This window comes from Ceratotherium simum, chromosome 3, assembly GCF_057802395.1.
Source record: "Ceratotherium simum simum isolate JZ-2026a chromosome 3, ASM5780239v1, whole genome shotgun sequence".
Classification (NCBI taxonomy): Eukaryota; Metazoa; Chordata; class Mammalia; order Perissodactyla; family Rhinocerotidae; genus Ceratotherium; species Ceratotherium simum.
The window spans coordinates 44,462,524-44,483,519 of record NC_141902.1 but is presented as its reverse complement, the minus strand read 5'-3'; the positions used below and the strand labels follow the sequence as shown (position 1 = coordinate 44,483,519).

Genomic DNA, 20,996 nt, shown 5'->3' with positions numbered 1-20,996 from the left:
TGGCTCAGTTTCCCCTCCTGTTTGCTTTTATAATGAGGTGCAGTCTTAAGCCCAAGTCTGCCATGGAAACGATTAATGAATAATAGTTGGCACATGTGTGCACATGCACACACACATGCAAAAACCTTTTATTAAGAGATGCTTTTACACTTTATGACCAAGTCTTTCTAATTCACTTGTCACAATGCTGAGAGTGTAAGCCATTGAGATAATGACTTCTACAAATACTCACGGAATGGAGAATTGAATATTGGCTCCTGAGTTACTCTCTCTTAGTATCCCAAAGCCTACGATAGATGGCCTCTTGCAAATATAGTTTTTTTTCACCTTGAAAACATTGTGGTAAAATATTTTCTTGTGTTAGAAATTTATATTAGCATATTATTAATGATAAAAAAAGGAAGGAGACTCTCCTTTTAAAAAGAAATGGTAATGTTCTTAATTGCAAGATAATATGAAAGATAAAAAACCCATATGAAAATAAAGGTATCTTTGGTCATTAGAAAATTGGAAAGAAAAAGATTACAGAATTGCTAGATTGACAGGCTATGATCATCTCTGAAAATTGTACTTAGTAGAAAAGATTAGTAAATATTTGTATAAATCTGTTAGTACTTGCTGAGATTTTGAAAGCAGGACTTCTAAACAGGAGTTAGAATAAAGTCCTGATGTGACTAAAGAAATCAGCCCAATAGGCAGCTGTGGCCCAACGGAGTGTGCCGAGCAGCAGACAGGGAAACTGAGTTCCAGGTGGTCCTGGTTCTGCCCCTCACTGAGGGCCCTCGAAAGTCCCCATGCTTTTGGGGACCTCTGTTTTCTCCTCTTAGAAACTGAGGATTAGGAAAGTCGAATTCTAAGTTCTTTCCACTTAGAAAATTCCTTGATTCTATAACATCTCAAAGCTTTAATGCTTAGGCAATCCAAGTTCATTGTTTCTACCTATCTCAGAAATCATTACAAATAAAGGAGGGAAATTAAGGCAGGACTCTGCAAGGGTAGTGGTTGGTGTCATTAACTCTGAGGGGAGTGATTATGTGAGGAAGAAAGATGTGTGGATGGCCCTCCTTGGGAGCCCATCAGGTCCGGCTTACTTCCTTGAATTCCCGTGCCTACTTACCACTATTATCCCTGGGCTGGCCTTCCTCCTCCTTCCTTGGAATGTGCTGTACTCAATTATTCAGTTGGTTAAAGCTCCCAGTCACAAGTCTCAGGCTGCCTGGTATGTGCCTCCCTTGACCTGCCTTAATAACGCAATAGGTTTGAGTGGCTGCCAAGGTTACATTAAAATTCACCTATACAATACGTTGTGATTTTAAGAACATTATTCCAGGCCTGTTTTCATTTTACAATTATTAGTGATATTGCAGAATATTTTTGTAGGAAAAATGGCATTATTTTGTTTTGTGTTTGCTCCAGAAGTGATGAAGAAGCCAAAGAGCCCAGAACTGTTTCAGAGCTTCAGATGGAACATTTGGCAAACAGCATGTTTCCAAACACTTTCAAATCGTTTAATTAGACTTCTTAAGTAAACAAGAGGGTAAACATAAGTTTGCTTGCCCAGTTTCTTTTTCATGCCACTATTCAAGTGACTACCGAAAATTCTTGCAAAATTTCACACGCCAAAATTATCCTTCTTGACCTAAGTTTGTGTTAGATATTGGTTTCCATATAGTCATACTATCCATACCTATGAGTTCTTGTTCTTAGTTAATGAAAAAGTTGATTATGAGGTTAAGTGCCTGTCTTTCATTATATAATGGATTAATTTTGGGAAGTATGATTCTGGTACTAATTCCAGTTCTGATCACCAGCTGAGTGTCTTACAATTCAACTCAATTCTGACATTGTCTACCTGGAGATAGTGCTTGTGACCGACTGGCGATAAATCGGAAGTTCTCATCACCCCCTCCTTGGGTTTGATTAATTTGCCAGATGGCTCACCGAACTCAGGAAACCAATTTACTCATTAGATTACTGGTTTATTGTAAAAGGATATAACTCAGGAACAGCCAGATGGAAGAGAGGTGTAGGGCAAGGTATGGGGAAAGGTCATGGAGCTTCCATGCCCTCTCTGAGCACACCACTCACCCAGAGTCCTCACGTGTTCACCAAACCAAAAGCTCTTAGAACTCCGTGCTTTTGGGTTTTTATAGAGGCTTCATTACATAGGAGTGATGATCAAATCATTGGCCATAGGCAGTTGATTCAACCTCCAATCTCTCTCTCCTCTCAGTAGCTCAGGGAGGTGTGACTGAAAGTTCCAACCTTCTAATCACCTGGTTGGTTCTCCTGGCAACTGGCAACCAGCCCCCATCCTTGGGTGGGATCCAAAAGTCACCTCATTAACATAACAAAAGACACCTTTATTGCTTTCCATCACTTAGGAAATTTCAATGGTTTTAGGAGCTCTGTGCCAGAAGTGGGGACAAAGACCAAATATATGTTTCTTGTAAATCACAATATCACAGGAAACATAACATATTTCACTTTACATTCTATATTCTTTTCTATAACACTTTTATATTATAGAATTTATCTTGGCTAAATTTGGAAATGGAATTTTAGGGAATGGAAAATTTTCAGGAAGTTGGAGTCTTTTAGTAACGTGACCCTAATCTGGTACTCCTTTTACTGAAAAGTCTCCATTGGATGGATTTGAGTTTTACATGAACTGTGCAAGAAGCCTTGGGTCTCCAACGTGCTAGGACTCTAAGAAGCTTGAGAAAAGACAATTCACACACTGCCTTAAGGAAAATTCTCTGCAACTGCTTGAATTAGCAATACCTAAAGCAAAACTTTTATAAAAATAAAGCATAATTAAATAATACAGTGTTTTACATTTAAGAATAAAATATATTTAATATACACAATGTGGTTGAAGAAGTTTTCCAGTATGCCAACACCATTGTATTCCTTTGTCTGTATGAGATATGAAAATGCTGTGTATTACTCTATAGTTGATTTAATAAAAGTATTGGGAATAGAAACATATGACCGTGAGTGTTAATACCATAGAATGTTAGGCAACTCACTTTTTAAGGTCTTCAACTAGAAAGAGGTTCTTTTTGTTTAGCAGTGACTGGACACCTACATTAAAATAATGGAAAATAATTAGAGTTAATAATAGCAAGTAGCATCATATTGTTCTTTCTTTATAAATTGAAATTTAAAGTTGTTCAATATATGCAGAGTGTGTATGTGGATGCTAAACCAATCTATATTATACTGTAGGAAGTGTGAAATCGAGTCAACTTTTGAATGTTGCTAAGTTATTTAAAAGACCAAAAAGACATCTGTGCTAAACTTTTTTATACTACTGCTTATTTTTCCAGACATCAATGAATGTGAAATTGGAGCACACAACTGCGACAGACACGCCGTGTGTACCAACACAGCAGGAAGCTTCAAATGTAGTTGCAGCCCCGGGTGGATTGGAGATGGCATTAAGTGCACTGGTGGGTTGAAAAATAACAGAAATTGCTTCTCATGACTGCATAGATTACAAATATGAAAATATTAATTCTGTAAATCAAAATTGTATATTATTGATTTTAAATGTCACACTTTCTGTTCATAATGATGTGACCTTTTTCCTTAAGATCTGGACGAATGCTCCAATGGAACCCACATGTGCAGCCAGCATGCAGACTGCAAAAATACCATGGGCTCTTACCGCTGCCTCTGTAAGGAAGGATACACGGGCGACGGCTTCACTTGCACAGGTAGGCTCGTGTTGGAAACAGCCCTGTAAAGGGCAGTAGGAGAAGGAGGATGTACCACATCTTTCAGACCATCAGTTCTTTTCTGAAGGCTGGGTCAGTTATAGACAACTTTTAACAGAAAAGAATAGTTATTTGAAGCTACATCCTTCTGGAATGGAAATTTTGAGCCAGGTCAATTAGTGAGACCTTATAAGCTAACTATATATATATGTATTAGTTATATATATACATGTATATATATATTTCACTATAGGTAATGATGTCATTAGCTTAAAGCAAGTCTCACTTCCTTTTATAATCCTTAGCCTTTATATTTTTGTGCCTATTTCTCACTGTTGACTTGTTTTCCATACCAAACCCGAGAGTGAGATTACTGTAGGAAGCTCTGTAAGGAAAAGAGATTAGATGTTCTGAATGACGTCAATAGTATATCTTTTTCTCCCACTAGCCATCATCATTACCATCCCACATTGGTGTAAGCAAGAATTCCATAACTGCTTTGTAAGGAATTCATTCACTTCCAGTTTTACAATATATTAGTGACATTTTCTTCTCAGTTCAAATTAATAGTCGTAGAATTAACATGAACTGCTACATATAATTAATATATATGATTAGAAATGTGATTGTATAAATAGATAATACATGTACTTACATGAACATGGATATACAGACAGCACTTTTTATGTCAGGGCTTTGGTATTAAGATATTGAGGTCTATTTCTCATTGGCCATTAGGTAGCGTAGCTGCTCATATGACTTGAAGCATTCATTTATTAGGAGCACTTTGCTCTCAAGAAGTCATTTAAACATAAAAGAGGCTAAGGTCCAGTAAGTGATTTACCTGGAATTTTTTTTAACTCACTGAAAGTGTTATCATATTTGAAATTGTTTTTGCCTAACCCAGTGATGTTTTTTCATCATAAAACTCCCATTACTTTTTAGAAAATATTGGAAGTTCCACGTATTAGGCATGTTTGGTTCATGCGTTTGATATTTAAGGCCCATGATTGACAAACTTGGGTAGAGATTAAGCAGACAGGGATTTTTTTTTTTGGTCTCCTCTATAGTTGCTGTTCTGGGTCTCTGCTGCCCATCTAGCTGAGCCTGAAACTTAAGAAATAGGCACAAACCCTGGCATGTAATTTCCTGTCATGCATGTGTCCACATGTGAATGACGCTGCTTGAAAAAGCCTTAGTTTGAGTGATTCGTTTAGCTTCTTCATTTTACATCATTAGAGATAATTTAGCATTCAGGATTCTGCAACGTCATGTTCACTGAATATTCAATATTAACATTCAAAAGAGAAAAATGAGTTTAAATGTGTCAAATAGAATTATGATGAAACACCGCTACCCTCAGGAAGTTGACGATTATAAAAATTGTCAGACCTGAGGAATGGGAAAGCTCCTAACTGAGAAAGAGTAACTTGTGTTTCTTTCTGGCTGTAGATCTTGATGAATGCTCTGAGAATCTGAATCTGTGTGGCAATGGCCAGTGCCTAAACGCCCCGGGAGGATACCGCTGTGAATGTGACATGGGCTTTGTGCCCAGTGCTGATGGGAAAGCCTGTGAAGGTAACTGACGGGGGAGTTGCAGGGGGGACGGCAGGGGGTGGGGCTTGCAGGGCCTGATGAGATTAGGTTATTTAAACATTCCTTGATTTTTTTTTTTTTTTTTTTTACTGAGGTGTGTTTTGGCTTCACATCTAACCTGGTCAATTCAGTTTGTGGAGGGATGAGGTCTCCAGCTGTACCATTTCTCTTCGTGCAGAGAAAACCTCACCTCTCTGCCCATAAGCTGCACATGCAACCTTGGGCAGATGGTCAACAAGAGTCATAGGAGAGAGAGGATAACCAAGTGTGGTTAACTCAGTGCAACGTATTTATCCCCATTGCTGGGGGAAAGAACTCAAAATGCTGGTCCTCTGATAATGTCCTGTTGAAGGATTCTCTTTAATTATGGAAACACAGTTTTTAATCCCTGCTATGGTTTAGTTTTAGAAATAAAGGCTTGAAAATAACACCAGAGTGAATAGTCCTTTCCATATGTAGAAAAATGTCCTGGGTATGTCTCACATGGTCTCTAGATATTTAATATACACCAACATGGAACAGTCTTTTGCAAATCCATTCAGTAGAGGACTCTTTGGGATAATGCCATATGTCATAATGTCCCTCAGTGCAAAACTCTGTCTTTCTGAGAAGTTTTGGTCAGACAGGAAGAGTCCTGGGAGCCTCTTGGCTAAGGATGGATCCCACTAGGAAACACAAGATTCTTCTCTTTACCCACACTTGTCAAATATAAGCGCATTATCCCTCATTGAGAAGAATTAGTGGCTACACTGAACTAAAAAGATTTCAGTAGAAATAAACAAATGATAACGATTGACAGTAGAAATTTAAACACGACCTTGATTAATGTCTTAACTAATAGTTGTTGCTTGTTAATAGGACATTAACTCAAAATCAATCTTTAACTATGACATGTGTATTAATTCCCTTGTATAGTTCCATGTAAGTACTTTTCTTTGTTATGGAACCATTGGGTATTCTTTATACAGTTTATGTTAAATATGCAGAGTTTGATATAAAATTCCTCTGAGTCAAGAAACCAGATTATGCTCTTGATCCTGTGCCTAATGCCTTGTTTAATTTTGTTACTCTGAACATCCAAGGAAAACAGGTACTGTGCCACCTCTGGTAACATAAATAGTCACAGTGAAAGTGTTGGTTCTCTTAATGCTATAAGGGAAGGTTTTATTTGTTTGTTTGTTCTTAATATAAATCATCACTGGCAGAGTGGTCATGGCTATTTAAAGCCAGTCTCAAGGCTGAAAATGTGCCCGCGTTTCAATTGCAGGAGCAGAATGTTAACGTAAGGCAGGGACAGAAGCCTAGGAGAAGCGTCTTCAATTTTAAATCTCCATCAACAGTAGCAAACACACACCATAGTACTAGGGATACAGGGGATTATAAAACTCATTATAAAAGTTACCACAAAGACTTTATGATTCTTAAAATTTTAACCCACAACCAAAACAGTGAATATATTCATAAGAACGACCAAAGAATTTAGATACGTTGGCCTATTGGCTCTTACTTTACAAAAGTGACGTGGACTTGTGTGAAACACCATAAACGAGATACATCTAAATAAAATGCTTAGCCCAGTGCTTGGCATGTAGTAGGCACTGAGAAAAAGTAAATTTTCACCTGAGAGACTTCCCTTTATGTGATAAATCATCTAAAAGTCTATAGGAGAAGTGTCTATATTGACGTCAGATAGTCTTCACTTCCTAATGACATCAGTCGCCTAATTACATTAGGCAGTTTCTTTGCAGAAAATAAATTTAATTTCTCCCCTTTTTTATCCCTTCCCAAGATATTGATGAGTGCTCCCTTCCGAACATCTGTGTTTTTGGAACTTGCCACAACCTTCCCGGCCTGTTCCGCTGTGAGTGTGAGATAGGCTATGAACTGGACAGAAGTGGCGGGAACTGCACAGGTAAGGCATCCATTCGCATCAAAATCTGTTCCCAGATGTCCCAGGGGACTTGGCTGTTGGGGCCTCACTGGGACCACCCAGAAAATATTCACAGAATCACAAAAGAAAAGCAGGGATGAAAGTGTTAGGAATCATAGAATAAATTTCCTTAGACCAGGAACTGATTAGATGTGAGGATACAGAGGAAAGAGTTGAAGATAGTTAAAGGAGCAGAGTTTGTAACCTTAGCATCAAGCTATAGCTACAGAAGAATGTTCCAGGGGGCTCCAGCAGTAAGACTTCCCAGCCATTCCTTTTCTCCTTGGGTACATTTTCAGAGAGCTTCCTTTTGAAGGCCATGCCCTGGGACCATGGGTTTTCTCCTTGCGCTTATCCATTGCAATACCCACTCTTTCCCACCCCTGGCCTGCCAGTGGTCACCAGAGAATGTGCTACGTAGAACTCAGCCACCCATTTTTAGTGTGTAAATCATTTTCTTATAGAGCAAGGGACTGTCCAGAAACATAGGATAGAAAGTTAGAAAAGCTATAGGCACTCAGTAGACCGTCACCCTGCTCACTTTGGCACTGAGTTAAGACTTTGAAAGGCATTTGTAGTTCTCTATCCTAGTCCACCCTTCCATTTCAGGCATACTGAGGAAACAAGTTCCATTCTGTATGGGTTCAGGATTTCATGAAAAAAGTGATTTTTCTAGTCACCTAAACAAGCCATGACTCAGTGGCTTTCTAGAGATGACTACCACAACCACCACCATGCACCCGAAATTGCTCTGGACTTAGGTGTTCCTCCCCAGGCACACATTCTTCTCTTGATTTTTCTAAAAACTCTTATGACACCAAGCTGGCCCTCTAGCATACCTCAGGAAGTTGCCTCTCCATAATCCATACCCACTCCCTTCCTCTGTGCCCCAAATCACCATCGTTCTATCTAACCTCATTTCTCTTAGTCTACCCTGTCCCTCCAAGTTCACATACAATTTGAGCAAAAGAATTTCCTGCAATGGAACCTACAGGAGGGTTACCAGGTCCAAGGGGGAGAACCTGAGGAGAAAGTATTGTCCTCATTCTCCAATCTCTCCTCTCTGAATCAGTTTGCCTGTTCTTGAGTATTCTGTGTGTATTCAAAACAGGCAAAAGGATTGTACAGGGTTAGAATATGCCAAAACCCATGTCCTAAATATCTGGAATTCTGTACATAGTTTTAGAGTAGAAACTGAAAGGGAAATACTCAACCTAGCATCAGTGATGGGAGAGAGACTCTTAGCAGGCTTGAAGAAACACGCTAAGCCTGGTGCATGTGTCTGTGCTTGCTCTCGGTTGCACCGAGGCAGCGCGCCCAATGGGGGAAGCAGCAGAAGTTGCCTGCTCCTGAGGGTTCCCTGGGACATCTTGCTCTAATTTGATGAAATAACAAGCCACACATATTAAATATATTTTCTTAAAACCTGTGTCTGAATTTTTGGTTGACCAAGGTCACAGTAGTATTTTGCTTTCAGTTACCTTGACTGGAATATTTTTCCTAGTTCCAAAGTTCTATTTTCTTCTTTTTTTTTTTTTATAATTTTATTTATTTATCTATTTTTCCCCCCAAAGCCCCAGTAGATTGTTGTATGTCATGGCTGCACATCCTTCTAGTTACTGTATGTGGGACACGGCCTCAGCATGGCTTGAGAAGCAGTGCGTCGGTGCGCGCCTGGGATCCAAACCCTGGCCACCAGCAGCAGAGGGCGCGCACTTAACTGCTAAGCCACGGGGCCGGCCCTATATTTTCTTCTGATGACAAATTTGAATGCTAAATGTGTTGCAGGGGAAAAAGACCAAAGACTATGACATATTTCCTTCCCGGGGGGTTTTATTTCAGAAGTGGAAAACTGTATTTCTAGGTGTAATTATAACTAGTAACTCGTAAAAATTCTTGTTGGGAGCCCCAGATTCAGTGCTACCGTTTTGTGGGTGATGTCTGCTGCACATTGGCTCAGGTGATAATTCTGCCCCATGCTGTTTGGTTTTAGATGTCAATGAATGTCTGGACCCAACCACGTGCATCAGTGGGAACTGTGTCAACACTCCAGGCAGCTATACCTGTGATTGTCCACCCGATTTTGAGCTGAATCCAACTCGAGTTGGCTGTGTTGGTAAGATCTTAAAAACTTTTCAGAGAAGCATAGTGTTTGTTATTTTTAAAGCAGCATTGAACATTCCATTCTCAATTTTTTAAAAAGTAGTAATATGAAAATTTAAACATTTCCTAAATCTAGTTTATACTTTGGGGTACCCTTTCTATAGATAAATTCCCGGGATATGTGTTTGGGCACTTTTTAGATTCTGGTAAAAGTAAATTCTGGTTTTTAAACAGCTTCTGAAACAGTTTCTGAAATGGGTTTAAATTTTCAACACTTACATAGAAAGAATCTGCCTGACACTTTTTTGTTTGTATATGGTAAATAGATACCCGTTCTGGAAATTGCTATTTGGATGTTCGACCTCGAGGAGACAATGGAGATACAGCCTGTAGCAATGAAATTGGAGTTGGTGTTTCCAAGGCTTCCTGCTGTTGTTCTCTGGGTAAAGCCTGGGGTACTCCTTGTGAGCTGTGCCCTGCTGTGAACACCTGTAAGTGGACATCCTCCTACGTATTATCATTCCAGGTCAGGCCAATTCTCCTTTCTAGATCCACAGAATAGAAGCCACAGAGGGAGGGAGCCGCCACTAGTCTCTACTCTTTGATCAGACAAGGGAGATCAATCTTCTCAGCCCCGTTGAGGGACCCCACTCCCAATTTGGGAGCCAGAAAGTGTCACCAGTTGGCTTGCACTGAAAATCCAGGTGGGGCAGGTAACATCTCGCTTCCATCTGAGTGAAAAGCAGATCGCATCATTTTAAAGAAGAGTTTCCAGCTGAGTTACTTATATTGCTTACCTTCCAGGGACACAGTGATTGATCTCTCCTCTTGTCGTCTATTGCTAGTTTCAGAAGCTCTAAGACAGTCTCAAATGTCCCTGAGTGAAAGAGAAGCAATTAATTAAGCAAATATGAAATGGAAGATTATTCCATTCTTTTGGTATGACTTGAAAGAAAGCTCTAGAGTATGTCTTTAAGGACATAAATAAGTCTTCTTAAAAAATAAAAGACGTATAATGTATACAGAAGTCAAATTATAATGATGTACACCTTAAATTTACATAATGTTATAAACCAATGTTAGCTCAATAAAAAAAATACAATAAATAAAAGGCTTCCTGTTTGTCTAATAGGGTCCTATATTATGATTCAGAGTCAGATGTAGCTTCTTTGGCAAAGGTCAGTGGCTGCTACTCATAGGGTTACTGGGATCGGTATTGATTCTTTCCTTGCTGAAGGATCATTTATTCCCTTTTCCAAGAGTATTTGTTGAGTTCCTAGAGTGTGTATCTTGAGTGCACAAAGATGAATTAGACCAGATCCTGCCCTCCAAAAATGTACAGTCTAGCAAAATTTGACCCAAACATGAAAGCTGTAATTCAGTGTTGGCCTCAATAAGGGAAGAAAGAAGAGCAGACACAGGGCCATGAGTGGGAGAAAGAGCACACCTGATTCCAGTTAGGACTCCGTCACTTGCTACCCATATAACTGTGGGCAAGTTGCTTAGCAAGCCCGCGTTTCCTCATTCATAAAATGCCTCATAGGATTAAATGACATCACTTGTATAAAGCTCTCAGCACGAGGATGAATACTGAGCAGGCACCACTTACCCCCTTCTCTTCAGAAAAGGAAGTCCGTTCTGACTGGCAGAGGGTGGTGATGACTTTGTGCATTTTTTAATTGGGCCTTGAAGGAAGGGTGTGACATGAAAGAGGAGACTTAAAAAGAGTGAATGATTACAGAAAGAGGAGGAGAGAAAAAGTCAAAGAGGAGGACAGTTCATTTCATTGATGTCGAAAGAAGCAAACCAAGATGTTTGTGGGGGAGTCCACTCTGTTGATTAATAATGATTAGCAAAGCAATAGAAGTCCACCCTACCCCGCACCGGATCAGAGTATTCTATGTGTTCTATGAATACATAGAATTTCATAAATCCAGTTGAAGGAATTATCAGATTTGGGAAGACCACGATAATTCTGAAAGAACTGATTCTTAGAGATGCTCACCAGGACAATACAGCAGATTAGGGTCATTCTTATTCATGTGTTCCTATATGCATCACACTGCTGGTGCATGGCACTGAAGTAAATGTTTTCAAATGAAATACTTGAATAACAGAATTAATGGGGGAAATCAAAGGACACTGAACAGTTGGTTTTGGAAACCAGGGTGAACAGTATTGCCATCGGCAGAAAAAGAGGGGCAAGAAACATCCCTAGACGTTAAGGAGAGGAGTCGGGTGAGAAGGAAGAAAGAACAGCTTTTCCTAAGGCTCTGTTTGGACAGGGTTTTGGAGACAGGCTGATTAACATTATTAAGGGAAGCTGTAATTCCTAGAAAGTTAAGGCTGAACAAAACATAAAAATGGAGAAGGAGTTTGTTAGAAAAGAAAAAGGGAGAGAAAATCTTTAAAAAGAAATAATGGTGCAGATACAGAATAAAATAGTTCACAAAAACATAGGCCAGGAGAGTAGGTGGAGGGTTCAAAGACTGAGGACAGTGGCCTTACATTTGGTACACAGAGTAAAAGCCATTTGAAAAGGACAAGTATACACAAAGAGATTAACCTGTTTCAGATGGGTGGGGTAACCGCTAAAGAGTCCTGAAAATGAATTTTTCAGTTGTATATTTTAGTATTTCTCTTGAGGATACTATTTCTAAAAATTTTAGATTCAAAAGAACTCAATTAGATTTTTTTGTTTCAATAGCTGAGTACAAAATTCTTTGTCCTGGTGGAGAAGGTTTTCGACCCAACCCCATCACTGTTATATTGGAAGGTAATTCTGTTTCCTTTATCTTAAAGTACATACATTTTGAACTTCCTTGGGTTTATTTACAATGCTGTTGTTTTCACTTTGATAGATATTGACGAGTGCCAGGAGCTTCCAGGGCTGTGCCAAGGCGGGAAATGTATCAACACCTTTGGTAGTTTCCAGTGCCGCTGTCCCACGGGTTACTACCTGAATGAAGATACCCGAGTGTGTGATGGTAAATGACCCTTAGAGGATGATAAGTTCTTTCAAATAGAGAGAACTGACCTCAAAAACCAGCATATGGTTACCAGGAAAACTGAAATTTAGCTATATAGCACAGTGGTCTAAATATGAACATAGCCAGGTAAATATGGCACACCTGTGGCAACTTAATGTTATTGACATAATGTCATTGTCATAATGCCACTACACCTTAAATCTTCCTCTTTTCCTGAGAAAAGTGAAGTTTTGTTATCTTGCGCCATAGTCCCATTTATGCCTACAAAGAGTTTTCCATGCTTTTCTGAAAAGCCATTTGTATTAAAGTAGAACAGGTCTCATTTCAGTGACTTCTATACCCTGGGCAGTTCTGGGCTCATCTTCTTCCTGTCTTTCACCACTTATCATCAACCCTAATGCATTTAAATGAGCTTCTCTTAAAGACAGCCCCCTTGGTTTCATGATGTAAGTGATGACTCCTGTTCATCCTGTGTTACGGGAAAGATGGCGAATATTGACCACTTTTTGCCTTCAAAGCACTTGGACCATAGACCGGGATGAGAGAGATGGTTTTCATCTACATACAGGAGTCACGTGACTAATTATTAGGGAAGAGACCTCCTTGCATCCTGGAGGAGAAATATTCCTCTGTCTCTCCAAAAGCCTTAGTAGGTGACCTCAGCAATGACAACTCATTGAGTATTAGTTGAGCATCACAGTGTATAGGACACAGCTCTAAGTCTCATGGAGTTAACAAAAATTAGAATCAACCCCTGTGTTTGAAAATGGGAAGGAGGTGTGAAATACCCACTTCTATGCTGCCTTACCAAGGCCATGTTTTTGTTGGCTGCAGGATATATCATATCCTTCCATTGGTTTTGTGAACATATGAAGTACATAGTTGTCTTTCCAAAGAATATTTGAGAGTTATACTTTCTCCACATTTCCATCTCTTGCATGCCTTGAGGATGTTATGGACTTATTTATTAGGAATTCATATAGGAAGGCAAAACTTCTTTTTCTAAAACCTCCTGTCCTGAAATGCACACCTTAGCACAAAGGACACTGATGAACTAAACATCTATTTCTCTTACCCAGATTTCAAAGTGTGCTGTGGATTTTCTCCTCCATTGTCAACATTTATGTTGACACTGAGTACCAGGCCATTCCAGAGAGTGAAGTTTCCATATTCACATACCACTTTCTCTTTGGATTATAGATGTGAATGAATGTGAAACTCCCGGAATCTGTGGTCCAGGGACATGTTACAACACTGTTGGCAACTACACCTGTATTTGCCCTCCAGACTACATGCAAGTGAATGGGGGGAATAATTGCATGGGTAAGTCCAAGCTTTGCTTAATAATGCATGTTTGGTCCTCATCTGCAGAGAGAAAAGGAGCTTACAAGTCTGGCAGTTAGTCCTTAGTGTTATGTTACTCATCAGACCCAGTGCTGCCGTCCTTTCACTGTCTTTCTGAGAGCTTCCTCCCCTGTAAACCATAAGCTAGGCCTTTTTTCACCGCCTTGTGTGGGTGGTTGGGAGTTTTCTTTAAAATGTAATGTTGGAAAATCCCAAACAATGGTTTAATAGTACTTCTTTTGTTTCACTTTGGGTGTATCTTTATACAATTATATTTACGGCATTGACCTACAGTATTAAAACATCATGAGTGGGAAATAAGAAAATTACTGCCAAATAGCAGTGGAGAATTGTTACTAGGAGACTGGGTGTAGAGTCATATAAAGTTTGTTAATGCTACAGCTACAGAATGACTTAGTTCTGTGGCACAAAATACCAGGGAATACATTTCTCAAGGTCCTTTTTCTTGTAGCAGCAAAGGTAGATGGAAAGTTGTGTAAGAGCAGGCTTTTCCTGCCCTTATCAAAATTACACTTCAAAAGAAACTCACTTCTTGACTATCCCCTTAGAAATCTGTCATAATTTCCCCATGGCATCACCAATCCCTTTCTTCTGCCTTTCTTCTAGATATGAGAAGAAGTTTGTGCTACAGAAACTATTATGCTGACAACCAGACCTGTGATGGAGAACTCTTGTTCAATATGACCAAGAAGATGTGCTGTTGTTCCTACAACATTGGCCGAGCCTGGAATAAGCCCTGTGAACAGTGTCCCATCCCAAGCACAGGTGAATTTTAGTTTCACCATTGCCAAAAATATAGGTCGATCGATTACCCTTGAATTGTTGGGGCATTGAGTCTCAGCAAGGGAAGAAAAGGGTGCATTGTTTATCTTCATAAGAAAAAATGAGCTCACAAAGGCAAATATTCACAGTTGATCCTGGTCCTTCCAACTGAAAATTAAGTCACAGATTATGCTTTCTAATTTACATATTAGTTCATTCAACAGACTTAGAGACTCAGCATATCATAAAAATACAAACATTGTTATCATTGTTATGGAGTTCGCCATATAACTAAAAGACTGGAAACTTTAAGCAAAGCAATTATGACAAATAAGTGAACCATATTCCTATTATTTTTACTTATTCATAACTAGTCTTGTTCCAAAAAGAATAGAAGGCAGCACACAAAGATTCAAATGTAAAATAAGACGGCCTAGGGCAAATGCAAACAAGGGTAAGCAACTTGGAGCAAGGAGTGAGGCTAATACACAAAACCCAAGCCGGGAATTCCTGCACACTCGTCAGAGATGAGCAATAACTTCAGCTCCAAACTTTCTAAGCAGCTCACGTAAAAAGGGAGACATGATCAAGTCTAAGAGTCTCAATGACCATACAGCAAACTCAGCACTAAAGGAAAGTACAACTCTTCTTGATATTGAGACCTGAGAGAAATTTCTTCTTATATCCTCATAGGGAAAAATATATATAATGTTATTTGTTTAAAAAAAATGTCTTACATCCTTGGAGTAAATGATGTGAAGACTTTAGTGCACTGTTTTTATAGCATGTGATGGATGATATATATCATAATGATGTCATTTACTAAAGTTATTCTTTAGATTGAATACACTATCATGCATGTATTCATTAGAGTATTCTGAGGTATCTACTCCATTCCCTGCAATGATCTGTAATGTACTAAATCTATTGTTTAGTGCTATCCAACAACACATGAAACAGAAGATTCTTTTTTAGTAAAATATACCATTTCATCTATTGTTTACTCCAGAAACAATGTAATGACCGTCACTTAGATTTATGAATTACCTCCACTCTGCAAGATGTCTGAAGACTAGGGGGTGGCAAACTATAGCCCGTGGGCCAAATCCATCCCACCACCTATTTTTGTATCTCCCTTAAGCTAAGAATGATTTTTACATTATTAAATGGTTGGAAAAAATCAAAAGAATAATATCATGATCTGAAAATTATATGAACTTCAAGTTTTGGTGTCCTTAAATAAAATTTTATTAGAACACAGCCACACTAATTTATTTACATATTGTCCATGGCTGCTTTCATGAGATAGTTGAGTAGTTTCAATGGAGATTGCACAGCCTGTGAAACCTAAAATATTTCCACTTTAGTCCTTCAAGAAAAAATCTGCTGACCCCTGTTCTTGTCCAGTGGTCTTCAAATCTTTTGATCATACATACCTATCAGCAAAAATCTTGGGGGTTACAAACACTTGGTGTATGCATTTACACATAAAAGTATGTGTGTATATGTCTATATATTTGTTTTCAATTACATTGAAAAATGCGTTTATTATTTTTATGAACTCTTGTTTTATAAAATATACATGAAATTAATTAAAAAATAGATTTTACGAAGATACATAGAAGTCCTAGTATTTTCTTTTTTATCTTATGAGTCATTGTATCTTCCCCTGGAGACCACTTTAGAGACCCCTGATAAAGACTATCATTTACTCTCCGAAATATCTCTCTGAGTTTTAAGAATTTGCATACTCAATATAAAATGCAAGATTTCTTCTTCTTGTTGAATATTGGCCAAATCCAGTCCTGGCTTTTCATTAGCTATGCAATCTGCACACGTTTTAGGTGTCCCTGAAATTTGTCTGGATGATCAGTGTCAGCTGGCATGACATTGGTTGGAAGTGGACACTCATAGATTAAGGAAATAAAGCACTAGGAGAAGAACATGATACATTTTGATTAAAATAATTCCAGAAACCTTGTACTAATTTTCACTGGATTTGGCCAATAAGGCACTGGCCTTCTTGAGCTTAAATTGATACCATGCCATATCAGTTACAGTCATGATCTGGAATTACAGGATCTCAGAGTTAGAAGGGACCACAGATGACATTTAGCTCATCTTTTATTATCAATCTTGATGAATTCAGGCGAGAAAGAGAAAGACAGAAGTTCTAGAGAACAAGAGAGCTAGCTGCACCAAAAGAAATCCAGCTCCAAAAGTTGAAGTAATGACTTAAGTTGGTTGTCTGACCTGAATTAGTCATTAATAGATCTGATGTCAAGAACTTGGCTACATTTGCTATGGTCTCCCCCAGTCTACTGAGAAAATGGCTTTTGTAAGCATTCCTCAAATCCTAGATCCCTTAATGCAGAGTAGAAAGAAGCACTCTTGACAGTCCCTGGGTTCAGAGCTGAACAACATTCTTATAGAAACCCAGATTCCTACAGGCAAGCTCATAGAAATGAGTGGCATATGATGTGGACACCTCTGCTTCTCTCTCATTATTTACATCAACATGAGGTCATTTTTTCTTCAAGGTTTGTCTTAAGGACAAAGTTACAACAGCTGTAGGAATTTTCAGATTTATTTTTTGTTTTAAATTCTACGAAGTACAGATAAATACCTTTCAAGAATGTTTACAAGTAGTGTCTTTCAGCCCACTCATTGCTCTTTGGTGACCCCTATTCCCACCCCCCTCACCTCACCTTTGTTTAATCACTGCAGATGAATTTGCTACACTGTGTGGAAGTCAAAGGCCAGGCTTCGTCATTGACATTTACACCGGCTTACCTGTTGGTGAGTTATAATGCCATGTTGGAAGTTTCTGGTTTTGCCTTTGTGTTAAGAAAAGGGAGTACACACTGTGATTTTCTCAGTTTGCTTTTTTTTTTCTTAGAAGGAAAAATCGTTAAACAATGCCATGTAGCTTTATTGAAACACTGATTCTTAGTTTGAAACACACTGTGCAAACACCCTGTGTAGCTCCACCTAATTGGCAGCAGCACTTGTTGCTCATGATTAAGGGGACTGGAAAGCTTTTCACAAAATTACAATCAAGCTTAGTTAAACCAACCCTAGGCATCAACAAAGAGAGAGATTCTGGGAGTAGGGCCAGTTGACGTTTGATTTGACTATAATTCCCAATCCTTCCTTCTAAGACATGAGTTTAATATGACTTTTCATACCAATCCTTATGTGTAGGTTGTTCACATAAAACGCTTTTTGTGGATCAGTTTTATCTCACATGGAATCTCCTCAGGTCATCTGCTTTGGGAATTTCAGTTGTGAAATAAAATTAAAAAGATCTTTCCAATCTGAGGCCCTGTCTGGTAACTGGAGCGGAGACCACTACAGTGCTAGAGATGCTTGTGCAAGATTCAGAAGTATTGCACAGCGTTCAGCCAACAGAGGCAATGCCTTTGTGGTTTAAAAGCAAATAACATAAAAGTAGATGGAAAGCTATTGCATTCTCAGAGTTTTTCCCCAGTGTGATTTATATGCATCCTTAGATGCCCCTCTTAAGTCTGAGCAATTGTGTCTAGTAGCAAACATCACCACTTGCTTTGTTCCACCTTATTCCTAATAAGTAAACTGAAATCCACATCAGCCTTTCCAATGACCTTGTTTAAGAAAACAAGGGTCTGGTCCAGCAATCAGCCTGGCTCGCTTAGTGCCAAATCCATATGGCTCTGCAGTCTAGTCAACGTCCAAAGAAACTTCATGGTTTGGAAAGAAAAACTGCTAAATGACATTGGCGTGAAACACCTGGCCCTAGCTGCTTTGTTTTTCCCCTTCCCAAAACAGATCTTTTAATCTCCCTAGAATCTCTGATCCGAAGATAAGTGGTCTTTAGTAGTAATGATTCTCCACGGACAGACCAGGCGTGTACCCCAGCAAGGCCTGCCCTCCAAGGTTGGCAGCAGGCAAAGACTTGAAACAGCATTAACATCGTCTGCTAGTAGATCTGGAAAGGCCTCAGACATCATCTAATCCAAACGCCTTGCTTTACAGTTGAGGGGACAGAGGCCCAGAGAGGGGAAGGGACTCAGCCGAGGTCACCAGCTAATTAATAACAGAGCTGGGACCAGAATCCAGTCCTGACTCACAGCTTGCTTTGCCTCTAGCCCTTGAAAACTGGAAATGTGATAGTTAGCAATATACTTATTGTTACCAAATTCCACCATGACAAAATATTTAGATGACTGGGAAACTTTGTTTTATTTAAGCTTTATACTCTTCTTCTGAAAGGTCTTAAGATTGTTGGCATACGCAGCCCATTCGTATGGGGTTAAAACTATAGCAAGTTTATTAATCTTGTCTTAAAATATAAACTTCTCCAAGTTGAAGTTCAAATGAAATCCAGACAGGAAAAGAAAATATAATTTTTAATATGTCCTTTTGCTATTTTATGCCTAACAATGGCTAGAAATTTGACCCAGCCTGTTATTGTTAAACTTGATAATACATCACTTATATTTAAAACAAATAAATGTGTATAATATTTCATGTTTTAACCCATACTAAAAGAATGTCATCTGAATTGTTTTTGTGTTTGCTGATGATACACAGTTGTGATGTTACTTTGCGTAACTTTTTAACAACCTGAATGACAAATGTGTGAAAAATCTAAAACCATAATTGCCTGTATTCAAAGTAGCAGTATACCTTTTGAGATTCTAAGCTGTTTTTTCCATGAAAGAGATCAATTTGCCTTCAAACAAAATCAAACCCTTCAGAAAAGGGTCTAAAATAAGTCTATGGCCTGTCAGATTTCTCTTTTAAAACAGGTTGGTTTTAGAGTGATTCTTCTGAAATTGCGGCAGCTCTTGTAGGCTCCACTGAGGTCTCTGGCCATCTTCTAACAGCTTAGGCAAAGTACTTTGCAGGCGCTCTTGACTATAACATGTAAATAAAAGTATCTCCACAACAGGAACAGAAACCTAGTGGATTGGAAAGATGGGTGATGTAGACCAAAACTCTATAGCCCAGGTCCTAACTCTGCTCTCACTCCCACTTTGGTCCTGTTTTAGTGCTCACCAATTCCACTTCCAATACTGGTTCTTCATTTAACAAATTTTAATTGACACTTAACAGTTGTCAGACAGCATGGTAGGGGCCAGTAACACAGTGGTGTGGCAGCCAGGCCCAGCCCCTGGCCTTAGGAAGCCACAGTCTACTGTGACAGTCCTTCCTCAGTGCTGGCCCAGTCTTCACAAGCAACCCAGACCCAGCTCACATCCTCAGACCTGACTTACCCCTTGCAGTTTTCATCTCTAAAAGTTTGATTTGGGTCTTTTTTTATATCTTCTATATCTCTATTTAATATGTCCATCATTGATATGTCCAAGGAGGAAGGGAGCGTTGAAGTGGAATTTGAAAGATCGGGGTTGGCTATGACCATGGGCTCCTCCTTTGTTCTTCACCAGCTCTCCTTTCCCATTCTAGCCAAATACCACCACACACTTTGGGTAGAGAGGCCATTTACTCTCAGCAGTCACTTTTATTCTACTCATCTGGTGCACACTCAGTGGGTTCGAAGATGGCTCCTACATGGACAAAGCTGATGTTCTGAAACCAAACCAAAAAGACACTACATCCAGATAGACACATGAGTGTCTGAAAAGCAGTTTAATTATTTCGATTTGCTCTTCATCGATGTTCTCCCACTTCCATCATCACCGTCCCAACACACACACCCACACACGTGCACATGAACACACACACACACACACATACACCACACTTTCTCTTTTTCAATTTTAGATCTTACGTAGAATGTTGAGTTAGAGGTGACTGACTTTCAATCCCAATTTACCCTGTCCAGGGACCATGTGCCGTGCTGTCACTCACACGTGGCTGCTCTGTTTCTAGATATTGATGAATGCCGGGAGATCCCAGGGGTCTGTGAAAATGGAGTGTGTATCAACATGGTTGGCAGCTTCAGATGTGAATGTCCAGTGGGCTTCTTCTATAATGACAAGTTATTGGTTTGTGAAGGTAAGTGATGTCACTATATCATGTCCAGAAATGAGCCAACTGGTGGGATACTTATCCACACATGCTTGGCCAATTTCATAACATTGGAATTTCAGAAATTCATCAAGCTCAAGCAATAGTGAAGGGCACAGTGTGGAACAACATGAAATTTCATGTAAAAAAAAAAATTTCTAACTCGCAGTGGAAAAAGCAGGCCGTACATTCCCCAGCCCCGCCCCCCACACACAATGTATTAGATTTTTCCAGCTGATATGAAAAAGCCTTGAGTTCCTGGGTGTGTCAGATAGATTGCTTTTGTTTCACATCGCTTGCAAGTGAGCATGAGTGGTGGGCAATCATCTTGAGTTGAATCACAAAATCAGTGTTCTCTTCCAAATGGAGCCTTTGCTACTCCCAAGTGAAAACAAGGTTAATGCAAATATTCCAAATGCATGAGAGAATTCCAAATGGCAAGAACGGCAAATTCGATTTTATATGAAGAATGTTGGCATGCATGCAAATGGTACTTTTTTCATTTTCAAATTACCT

The 20,996-nt window shown here is 39.2% G+C and overlaps 1 protein-coding gene across 1 annotated transcript in view; it reads left to right on the top strand.

Annotated features, from left to right (window-relative positions):
* The window catches only part of FBN1 (fibrillin 1), a 227,851-nt gene that overhangs the window by 164,430 nt on the left and 42,425 nt on the right, over positions 1-20,996 (top strand). Inside the window, exons 32-43 of the mRNA XM_004421551.3 lie at positions 3,333-3,455; positions 3,600-3,722; positions 5,175-5,300; positions 7,108-7,230; positions 9,242-9,364; positions 9,678-9,842; positions 12,059-12,127; positions 12,213-12,338; positions 13,542-13,664; positions 14,313-14,471; positions 17,196-17,267; positions 20,343-20,468. Coding sequence (XP_004421608.1) covers positions 3,333-3,455; positions 3,600-3,722; positions 5,175-5,300; positions 7,108-7,230; positions 9,242-9,364; positions 9,678-9,842; positions 12,059-12,127; positions 12,213-12,338; positions 13,542-13,664; positions 14,313-14,471; positions 17,196-17,267; positions 20,343-20,468 — 1,458 coding nt within the window. The remainder of the gene's footprint in view (positions 1-3,332; positions 3,456-3,599; positions 3,723-5,174; positions 5,301-7,107; positions 7,231-9,241; positions 9,365-9,677; positions 9,843-12,058; positions 12,128-12,212; positions 12,339-13,541; positions 13,665-14,312; positions 14,472-17,195; positions 17,268-20,342; positions 20,469-20,996) is intronic.